The sequence below is a fragment of the Kwoniella dejecticola genome, chromosome 6, assembly GCF_000512565.2.
Source record: "Kwoniella dejecticola CBS 10117 chromosome 6, complete sequence".
NCBI lineage: Eukaryota > Fungi > Basidiomycota > Tremellomycetes > Tremellales > Cryptococcaceae > Kwoniella > Kwoniella dejecticola.
In genome coordinates this window covers 74,554-85,591 of record NC_089306.1, presented here as the reverse complement: position 1 = coordinate 85,591, position 11,038 = coordinate 74,554, and the positions used below count along the sequence as shown (strand labels likewise).

Genomic DNA, 11,038 nt, shown 5'->3' with positions numbered 1-11,038 from the left:
ATCAAATGGAAAAAAGCAAAAGATGTAATTGTCTTAACATGTTCACTCGTAACTTTCTATTTGGTTGATCATTACTTAATCGAAAATGCCAAGCACGATGGCGACTACGCCCTCGCAGAGCTCCAAGCCTCCGAGCAACAAAGAGCTTCCATTGGACGATGTAGAAGGAACGATCGGAGCTGCAGTGGATATAACGACGCACGATGAGGTATTTGGAGATATCAAGCAGGATGGACCGAATTATAGGAATGTACGTCTGATGCATGCCATTCCGAACGCATTCCCGAATTCCCCTTTGGAGCTGACTGTTACGCTGGAAATATAGGTGGGATGGATGGGAGCGATTGTACTGCTTTTAAAGAGTCAAATAGGACTGGGTGTACTGAGTTTACCCTTCGCATTGATGACGCTGGGTATCGTACCCGGTATACTGTGTCTGGTGGCCATAGCAGCTATAATGACGTGGTCTGGATACTGTGTTGGAGTGTTCAAGTTGAAACATCCCCAAGTCTGTGAGTTACTTCATTACTCCACGAGAACTTTCCTAGGAGCTGACGATTACAACAGACAGTGTGGTGGATGTTGGGGAGATCATGTTTGGAAGGATCGGTCGTGAAGTGTTTGCCGCCATTTACTGTATATGTGAGTGTCATTTCCTGCTATAGCAGCTCATTCGCGTCAACGTTTTCCTTTACACCTTCTTTTATGTGTCCGGCATGCTTCTCTATTTTCATCTGGAAGTCTGAGCTCATGCTTCACCTTTCACCCAGTCATGATCTTCGTGGTCGGATCAGCCATCGTCGGCGCCTCTATCGGTCTCAACGCCGTCTCCCTCCATGGAACATGCACAGCCGTCTTCGTCGCCGTCTCAGCTATACTCGGATTCCTCTTGGCCAGCTTTAGAACTTTAGGCAAGATCTCCTGGCTTGGATGGGTCGGACTCGTCTCAATCGTCTCAGCTATTTTGACGGTCACTATCGCCGTCGGAGTCCAAGATCGACCCGCTCTGGCACCTCAGACCGGAGAATGGGATAAAGATTTCCACGTCATCGGTCAACCTACTTTCCTGCAAGCTTCCTCGGCTATCTCATCCCTCATTCTGGCTTATGCTGGTGTACCGACCTATTTCTCTATTGCTGCTGAGATGAGGGATCCGAGGCTGTTCAACAGGTCGATGTTTATCAGTAATGCCATTATTACTTCGGTGTACATCGTAAGTTCCAGGTTGACAATAATCTCACCTCATTCTATCAAGCAGCAAGATTGACTGACGCGTGACGTTTTCAGGCGATTGGAACGGTGGTATACTACTACTGCGGACAATACGTTGCTAGTCCAGCTTTAGGTTCAGCGGGAGTTTTGATGAAGCGGATCTGCTATGGGTTGGCTTTACCTGGGCTATACGTCACAGTCACTATCTACCTTCATGTGAATAAGAATCCGTCAATCCTGCCCCCCGGACATCCTTGGCTAATGATGTGTTTTGCAGCTTCCCGCGAAGTACATTTTCTTGCGATTCATGAAAGGCAGTCGTCATCTCAATAGCAATTCTTTCGTCCACTGGGCCGTGTGGCTCTCATGCGTCTTCGCTTGTACAGCTATAGCATACATCATCGCCAGGTACGTAACGCAATTTGGGATGAGAACATGATATCTGTGACACAGAAATAAATGCTGACATTGCGTTTTCTTCCCTTAACAAGTGCTATCCCAGTATTTGGAAGTTTAGTCGGATTGATTGGAGCTCTATTTGGAACGTTCTTCTGTATTGGGCTTATGGTGCGTCTCTCTAATTCTGGCTTTGACTGGGATCCTATCGTTGGTAGCTGACATGACACGTCTTTTGCAGGGTGCGATGTGGATATTCGATAACAAAGACAGAAGACAAACCGTCAAGACACTAGGATACCGAGCATTGTTCTTCATGAACGCCTTCTTGGTGTTATTGGCTCTTTATTTGATGATCTCAGGAGTGAGTCTTGGACATCCACCTCCCTCTCACAATACCTGATAGCATTTTGCTGACTGTCTCGTCACTTTCCTCTCGCAGACCTGGGGTGCCGTTCAAGATATCATCGATAGCTATAATGCCGATGGCGGTCAATCCGCTTGGTCGTGCAAGGACAACTCCAACTCCGTATAAAGAGTCCATCGAAATGATACATTGATCATGCCAATATGCATACATGGACAGTGATCGCTACAATGAATGCATGTGTGAGGAGAGCGCAAATGGGCAACACGTTTGTAGTTTTAGACATTGAGCTATCGATGCCTACATAGGCGGTCCGCGGACGGCGGTTATGGAAGTCATATGATCCCCTGACAATGTGCTCCTGGCCCGGCTTTGGGCTTGAGAAGGAAGTACTTTCTTTGAAGTCCGCTGCAAACCGATACACGACGGTGACTCAACACCTCAATATCGTATGCATGTATGTCATCAGCAGCGGCCGAGAAGTGCTTTTCGTCCGCAAAAGTCTAGGCGCTAGCGCTTGACTACTGTAAATCATTACAGTAACGTGCGTGCCCTCGGTTTTGTCCGTGCGCCCATCGTGCCGACTCGCGGAGCCAACGGATCCCAGAATAACACGGTTCCTCTTGGCATTCATGACTCACTCCTTTCCCCATATTCCTCTGCATCGGTGGGCATGGACATCTCGAGACATTCCACTTCCCCACCACACCACCTTGATCATTACGTGACTATCCCACCAACATACGCTAAACCCAAATCATAGACTATCGAGTCACTTGATCAAGGGTTTCGGTTGACCGATAAGACGGTAATTCACCGATTAGCCTACCATTGGACGCTAGCTAGCGTAGCCGACAACATCATGCCATGTCATTGGCTGGCGATACCACCTCAGGTATGAATATTGAGCGACATGAATACGCATATATAGCAAGATTCGAAGGGGTCCGCTCACCTTATTCCCTTTCCTTCTTCAAAAACACCCACTTACCGATACAATCAACGTTAAATGCCAATCAGCGACGTCAAAGCCAATGAGAAGGATGTGAGAGGGGTAGTGGCTGTAGACGCCGTCGATGAGGGTCTAAAGACGGACAATCATAATGCAGAGGATGTTATTCTTGCGGAAGAGTCGTACTCTGAGGAGGAATATAAGAGGTTAAGATGGAAATTCGACTTGACGTTGATGCCTATTTTGATGTTGACTTATGGTCTGCAATATGCGTGAGTTGCTCCTGACTTGATTTTTGTTCTCCTTGCTCATACTGTCCACTTATTCTTTGTCCTCTTCTTGTCTGTCTCTCGATCGTCCCATCACAAGAGAATGGCGAAGCAAGAGGCCATGCTAATCATTCGAATTATCCGAATAGGGACAAGGTATCATTATCCTCCGGGGTAGTCTTCGGGCTGAAGACCGATACCCATTTGACGGGAGATCAATACTCTCTTCTTACCGTATACTTCTGTAAGTCCAGCTACCCCTCATATACCATGCCCTTGAGTAATCTTGATTCGTATGTGGCTGACTCGTTATCAGATTGCGCATATCTTGCTGGACAGATTCCCATGTCGTTCATCACCCAACGACTACCTATTGGACGGTATGTTACATAGATCGCCAACCTTTCGGGCCATTGTATGATCGACTGATTTGGTATCTGGACTTTGCAGAGCCCTAGGCGGAACAGTGATCATCTGGGGTATGGTCGTGATCGGTACGGGACTATGTAACAATTATCTCCAACTTTCGATGTGCAGAGTCTTACTTGGATGGATGGAATGTTACGTTACACCTGGTTTCCTACTCAGTAGGTGCTACCACCCTCATACCAAACTAATTTGACGATGCGCTGTATCTGACAAGAGATACCCGACTAGTCATTGCATCATGGTACAAACGTTCCGAAGCGACTCTGAGGAGTTGTATGTATTTCGCTATGAACCAGTTCTTAGGCGGTATTTTCAACGTCATCATGTGAGTAGTGCATCCCTCCGAGCTTTCCTCACATTCCGCTTCGCAGTCAAGAAGATCTTTGACTGATATGCATTTCCGCTTCGCGACAGATACGCTATCGCCAAGAAAGCAGCTGCAGACGGCGGTATTGCCGGATGGCGAGCTATCAACTTCTTCCTTGGTTCTCTCACTGTCGTGGCTGGGGTACTGGTCTTCGTCTTCGTCGGTATACCGAGTGATGTGTGGTGGTTGAAGAAAGAGCAGAAAAAGATGGCTCATTCGCGGATCATCTCAAACGGGAGTGAGTGCTCGTATCCTTATTGATCCATCCTTTTACTATCCTCAGAAGAACCTACATTGCTTGAACGCAGTTAGCTGACACCTTGATTCATCATTCATAACACTCAGCCGGAGACGCAGGCCAACACCCCTGGCGCTGGACTCAGATAATCGAATGCTTCAAAGACCCCCAATATTACCTGATCATACTCTTCAATCTGACAGCTACGATCCCCAATGGGGTAATCACCACTTTCACTTCACTGATCTTCAAGGGGTTCGGGTTCACGCCATTACAATCTATCCTGTATCAATTACCCGGAAATGCAATGGGGTTCACAGTCATCATTGGGACGGCTATTGCAGTGACCTACGTGCCTAGATGTAGATTCCCGCTGGCAATCACTTGGACGGTGGTGGAGATGGTAGTGTTTCTGTATGTGGGATTGGCGAAGAATGCGTCGAGTGAGTCGCAGCCCACGCTCTCGTAGTCTTTCCACCTTGTTTTCAAGGACGCCAAGTAAAGATATGTGCTAATCTCGATACAACTTCAGAATGGCAATTATGGGCGGCGTTCTCGTTCCACTCTGTCTTGTGTACGTATCTTGATCTTACCGTACTCATGTAACGAAGTCGTTGGCTGACAGGCTGACAATCGTATAGCCTGCTCGACCTTCCTCGTATGGTCCATCATGCCCATCAACTCCGCCGGACGAACTAAGAAATCTTTCATCGGCGCCACAGCTCTTATTGTGAGTGTTCTTCATCAAATGCACCTTGTGCCCTCAGTCATTGACGGTTTACTCCGTGTCTATGTGATAAGGCATACTGCGCTGGGAATATGATCGGATCCCAAACACTGCGAGCCAGCGACGCCCCGCGATACCTGAAAGGTCTGGTAAGTGCTCTTCCTCAGATCGTCATCCGTGTCAGCGGTACTGATGTACTGTACTTTGTGATGTAGACCGCCAATGCTATCGTAATGGCAATCAACGCCCTCGTCCTCGTTTCATGGTGGACATACCTCCTATGGGAGAACAAAAAGCGGGATGCGGCGTTCGAGAGGAGTGGATTGACGGTAGAAGAGGGGGAGTGGCAGAATAAGGTTGCGGCTGAGACTGATATAACGGATAGGCGTGAGTCTTCTTTCTACTTCCGGATCTGTTCAAGGTATGTAATGGCAGCTGACATCATGTTGCGAACAGAAAACCCCCATTTCAGATATTTGGCTTAAGCGTCGCCGACCGATTGTCCGAGTTGACAGATGCGTCGAAAAAAGACGTCTCGAGAGATAACGGAAGATGGTGTATATGATCTTGAGTGAGAGATGTGGGAAAAATTTTTTGTTGTTGCGTGTCGTTGAAATGAGCGTTGTAAGCGGAAGGATACCAACGATGATGTTGTGTTGGAGAAAAATTGAGGTCGAAACCGAAAAGCAAAGCAATTGTGGATAACAGGGCGAACATGCATAAATCGATCAAAACCGATACATGCATATTGATTTCCTTTGATTATATCTAGGGTGGCCGGCACCTTGTGTCTAGTGTACAAGGGTATGATGGGTATAAAACAATACAATTTCAAGAGGTATTATTGCAGATGATCAAAAACGATTCTAATGGTTATACTTGAGCTATTCTTTGGGACGAAGCCTGTCCCTTGATTTCTGTACAGCCACGATCTCCCTTACTTTGCCATATGACTTCTATGCAGCGACTATCTCCCTTGCTCCTCCTGCACTCGACCACTGATCCATCTTCGTATCTCCGAACTCCATCATCTCAACTTCCATACCTACCATATCAAATGGAAGCGCACCTCCCATCCAATTCCACTGACTCTGATCCACCTCAACCAGCGACTCGGTATTCGTTGTAGGGGTGACGAGGGGGTATACAGACGTCTCCGATGATGGAGTACACATCCCAGAGTTGAGGAAGTCGGTCGTATCTTCCATACTTCCCATATACATCGATTCATCCAATTGGCTTGTTGTCAGATACCCATTACTCGTCGAGTTCGCATCGAAGGATGACTTGCTTGGCGATGGTGGCAAGGGTATAGCAGCGATTTGACTGATATCCAAAATCTCGCCTGCATTTGAAGGAACGAACTCTGCTCCACTTCCATACCCAGTCAGACTTGACATCGATACGCTTCTAGATGGTCCTGCACTACCTCCCTCTCCCAGATCCAAGGCGCTCTCAGGAACTGGCGAAAGACCTTGTTGAGCTAACATCCCTTCGAGCGCTTGGAAGAAATTCCCATTCAGCCCATCTACTTCTCCCGAACTCGCCCAGCCGGGACTAGTCGCGTTCGATGTCGGTGCAAGAGAAGGGATATCCGATTGAGGGGACAAGCTATCCAGAGAGAATTGAGGGGAAGTAGCGAGAGTCGGGAATTGGTCGAATGACGATGGGTCAGACAAAGCGGATTGTAAGAGCGATTCGATCGATTCCAATCCCGATAGTTCGGTCTGAGGGTACATGAAGGGATGCTGTGTTTCCTCGGTTGGAGTGTCGTACATCTGACCACCGAACATAGGTTGATTGTTGGTATATTGAGATGGGTCGAAAACTTGGTTGAAGTTCATCTTGAGAGGTGAAGGGGGCGTGAAGTTGAATGAAGGTACTTTCCCGCCATCACCTTGAAGCATTTCCATCGGTATATTCAACATACCCTGTCCCCATTCCAACGAGATCGAAGGCGCATCGTTGCCTTGTGAGAGCATCGTTTCGTACGGTGAGGTAAATCCGCCATTTGCAATTTCCGTTGAATTTGATGCAGTGGATGTTAAGCTTGGTGATCGGTTCATCCTTCCTCCATTTTCATGCCCGTCAGAGTCGGCGTGAGCATCGTTGTTGATAGATGAGGTATCGCTATATGAACCATCGCCAAATAGTGGGAGTTGAGGTGCATTGTGAGATACTTGAGCTCGACGAGGTAATCCTCGAACCTTTCTTCCGGGCAACGCAGAGGCGGGTTCTAGCTTGATTGACGGTTGAAGTTGAGGTTGAGGTTGAGCTCGTTTAGGTAATCCTTGAATTTTTCTAGCTTGAGCATGAGCTGATGCTTGTTGTCGCTTATCGCCTCTATTCCGCTTGTTCTGGAACTGTATATGTTGATTGTGTTGTGTTTGTTGCGAAGTAAAGGAAGGAGTGACGTATAGATGCGATACAAGGGGTTTGATGGTGGAATTGATTTCGTTGTTATTGTATTTCCACGTGGAGGTGAATCGAGGTACAAAGTGGCCAAGTGGACGCGAGTAAATTCCCGGGTAGAAGGAGCGTTTCAAGAACAAAAGGATGATTAGCAACTGTACCCTTTAGTTGTGTGTCTGAGCGGATCAAAAGTGGAGCGAAAAGGGATAGAGGGCGATCAGTGCGTATACTAGCACAAGAAGACGCGTCGGTACAGGGGGTACACGAGAACAATAAGATTTTTGTGAAAGCGATGAAAAACGCTTGGATACAGGACCCCTTTTTGCGATTAAGTGGATTTGGGTGGCGAGGTGTGGGAGATGAGAGAGACAGAGGGCTTACCCAGGTGCGGACCTGCAGCAGATGAGCAGGTCAGCATGAATGCCTGCATAGAGTGGTAGAAATGGATGAAGTGTACTCACTTGATGAGGTGTTATGCCTGCTGCTTCTGCTACTATTGCAGTCTCGGCGGTGCTGAGGAGCTTTGTGCGGGAGTATGCCGCTTCTAGAAGGCGAAGCGTTTGCTAGACTCGCAGTATCAGTATTTCGGGTCGCGCGCGCCAGCGTGTCATGTTGAACTGACTGGTGTGAATGATATCGGCCTTCGTCCTATCGTATCGTTCTGAGCAGCAAAGCGTTGAAGAGCTTGCCGTACAGCTCGTGCAGCTTTCCAGCAGTGACTGGAGTAAGATGACTCAAATGATTTGCGCAGCTGGTTTAGGGCCTGACGGTCATCTATACCTCCAAACTGTTCCACCGAGCCCAGCTGTTCAGCAGTCTCCCGATACGCTTTTGTTGTCAGTCTTCGAGCATTGTCCAGATTTATCTCCAGTCGCTGACAGATCTTCTCATAGATCTCGTTATCAAGCTCGTGGGCAAGATCTTCCGGGACTAGGATGCTGAGAGGCGGATGATGCAGCTTCAAGTCGGGGTCTCTGCATGAAAGTGGTTGGATTGCAATGTCTTGCGCCGAGCACGAGGAGATGACGGCTTCCGATAGAGCGATGAGGCTTCGCAGATGGGTGTAAGACATTTCGAAAGACTTGTATGGCGATTAATATGTCAAAGACATCATTGTACCGCTCCCCTTATGTATGGATCTCGCGAGTTTAAAGAATCTCTCACCAATGATAGCTGGACGACAGGGACAATAAGATATTTCTGAGGTTTTGTGTGTGTCTGTGCGTCAGGGTACAAACAAATATACCCAGAGGTACACCCTCAAATCTCCCGTTTGTGCCCATATACATCCATGGTCGCCAGCTGGCTTATTGTTCTATACGCAAGTAGAAGAGTTCTTCATTGGTCCACCTTTTCTAATACAAGATCGCCGGCTGTCGGTTTCACAAATTCTTCACCCGATAAACTTTCTCTTCGTGAAGCCTCTCGAGATGAGTAACAAACGCCGGGTCGCTTCATCGTCTTTGGCAGATTCCTTTGCAGGATTTCAGCGCGACTTCCTGGAAGCTTTGAGAATTCATGATACGCCTTCACTGTACGAATGGGATCGATTAGCAGGTGAAGTCAATGAAAGGGCGATGAACGGCTCATTGGATCCCGAAGACGCCAAAATCGTGGTTGCTGTAGCTTCAAATGTTCAAGCATTGTCTGCAGACGTGCTACAGATGCAACGAACACAGCAGAGCGCAGTGGAAATGATTGTAGGAAAGCTACAGAATCTTCTCGGGAGCTCAGGTGAGAGAACTCTCTAGGTTATCTGAACTGCGCATTAACGCTTCATGACAACAGAGGCCGGCTGCAAGCGTTTTCATGGAGAGACGTCCAGTATGTCAACCCCTTCCCGATCCTCCAAACGTCCTCGAGCCGAACCATTCGCCTCCCCCTCCGAACCCGCAACCCGCCCCTCCTCCCCATACCCTGCCCCTTCTTCTGAGGGTCCTCAACCTCAGACGCAAGAACCAGACCACACATTCATCCGAACATGGTTCCTCCAAAACCTTTCCAAGCCTTATCCTACCGCTTCGCAAAAAGAATACCTCTCCAAGAAAGCTGGAATTACAGTCAAGAAGGTCGATAGCGACTTGACCAACTTCAGACGACGATCAGGATGGACGGACTTGATGCAGAAGTTCGCTGGGGGTGATCGGGATAAGATGAAGAAGATGATTGAGCGTGTCGCTGCTGGGAAAGAGGAACGAGAGGAGGTGTTGGAACGCGTTGAGGGGATCAAGGATTATCTTGGCAAGAGGGAGGAAGAGAGGGTAGGAGATTGGGTGAGGGAGGTGAGTTCTTCGACTGTGTATTTTGCATGACTGCTCGACCTTCATCATCATCGTCATCATCGTCATCATCGTCATCATCGTCATCATCATCACACACTCACTGGCGCTCATGCGTAAGGTTTTTGCTGCCTGTCAATCCAATGACCTGTCCGTGATCTGTCAGACTTCACCTTCTGATCATACTTCAATGACCGCACCCACTCCTATTCAAGATTAGACTTCACCACTTATTGACAAGTCCACTTCACTACCTATTCATGTCGACTTCCTCTCACACCCGAGCACTTCACCATGTAATCAAGGTTTTGCGCTAACACCTCTTTCCATTCCTTATAGATCACCGCCCTCTCCTCCAACATCCCATCACTCACCGATTTACCATCTGATTCATCCGACTCATCGTCCACTATCTCCAAACACCGATCGACCAGCTCTTTATCCTCAATGTCGACCGTGTCCAACCTCATCAGACCCTCTCAACGATCCTCTTCAGGCTCATCAACATTCTCGACCACTTCTTCCGTATCCGACGCATCATTCACCATGCCGATGCCTGTCCCATCTAAGAAAAGGTTGAATCCCAATGCGGAGCCTTTCACACCTAACAAGCGATACATCCCCAACGGTACACCCATGACAAGGGACGCCCAACAACATGCAAGATGGATTGGCGCTTACGATCCTTCAATCTGGTCTACCAACACCAATATTCCTTTGCTCCCGCACATGTCCTCGACCACCCATAATTCCTGGACTATCCCGAGTGAGAGTGGGTTTCAGCCTGATTTAGCATGGAGTGGAAGGAGCGTGAGTGGGATCACGGCGATCAGCAGTGCTCTGTGATCGTGTGTAAATAAACACGGTCAGACCTGAGAGGGGATGCAGGGGTTGGTCGCAGAAAGGGATTGGATTGAATGGTCATGGACATTGTAAGTACACGGAGAATCGATCTTTAGCTTTTTCATCTCTCTGCTCTTTTCCCTTTCAGAACAGATTATATCCAGATACCATGGCTGAATCTCTTTCACCGAGACTCTTTATACCCTTCTATCATCTGAAAAACACCTAAAAATGCTTGTACTTGCTCACGATCGATACCCTGTTTGATGACTGCATGTATTTCCTATGCTTCCCTTGGACTTGATCTGAAGTCCCTTCTTATTCTCTCACATTGCAGTTGACTTGCAAACAATACCATTGCGATATGACACGTTGAGGGTGTGACGTTTCACTTGAACCAAGAACAACGATTGTTCGATGCGAATGAAACAAACCCAAAGAAGCTTAAGCTTAATCCCCACTCTATGGTTTGGTGGTGCCGAGGAATCTGCTCCGGCACGGGTGAGTCCGATTGATCCGGCCGTATGAGGGTTATTTTTCGACTAAG

At 47.9% G+C, this 11,038-nt stretch overlaps 4 protein-coding genes across 4 annotated transcripts; 3 read left to right on the top strand and 1 right to left on the bottom strand.

Moving 5' to 3' along the window:
• Positions 1–97: 97 nt before the first annotated feature.
• Positions 98–2,143, top strand: I303_104920 (uncharacterized protein; the record flags this gene model as incomplete). Its single annotated transcript, XM_018408926.1, has 9 exons — positions 98–250; positions 326–512; positions 568–642; positions 771–1,213; positions 1,288–1,428; positions 1,490–1,620; positions 1,704–1,779; positions 1,850–1,972; positions 2,051–2,143. 9 exons carry the CDS (start codon positions 98–100, stop codon positions 2,141–2,143), a joined length of 1,422 nt encoding a protein of 473 aa, XP_018262617.1.
• Positions 2,144–2,984: 841 nt separating this feature from the next.
• I303_104919 (uncharacterized protein) lies at positions 2,985–5,442 on the top strand (the record flags this gene model as incomplete). The annotated part of the gene is made up of 12 exons (XM_018408927.1): positions 2,985–3,199; positions 3,346–3,440; positions 3,513–3,576; positions 3,647–3,783; positions 3,854–3,950; positions 4,040–4,230; positions 4,338–4,673; positions 4,763–4,804; positions 4,872–4,960; positions 5,032–5,106; positions 5,173–5,344; positions 5,414–5,442. The coding sequence occupies 12 exons, from the start codon at positions 2,985–2,987 to the stop codon at positions 5,440–5,442; spliced, it is 1,542 nt and encodes a 513-aa protein (XP_018262618.1).
• Positions 5,443–5,913: 471 nt separating this feature from the next.
• I303_104918 (uncharacterized protein) lies at positions 5,914–8,441 on the bottom strand (the record flags this gene model as incomplete). Its single annotated transcript, XM_018408928.1, has 4 exons — positions 5,914–7,320; positions 7,751–7,762; positions 7,831–7,932; positions 7,992–8,441. 4 exons carry the CDS (start codon positions 8,439–8,441, stop codon positions 5,914–5,916), a joined length of 1,971 nt encoding a protein of 656 aa, XP_018262619.1.
• Positions 8,442–8,799: 358 nt separating this feature from the next.
• On the top strand, positions 8,800–10,494 carry I303_104917 (uncharacterized protein; the record flags this gene model as incomplete). Its single annotated transcript, XM_018408929.1, has 3 exons — positions 8,800–9,103; positions 9,158–9,651; positions 9,988–10,494. 3 exons carry the CDS (start codon positions 8,800–8,802, stop codon positions 10,492–10,494), a joined length of 1,305 nt encoding a protein of 434 aa, XP_018262620.1.
• Between the last annotated feature and the right edge of the window lie 544 nt (positions 10,495–11,038).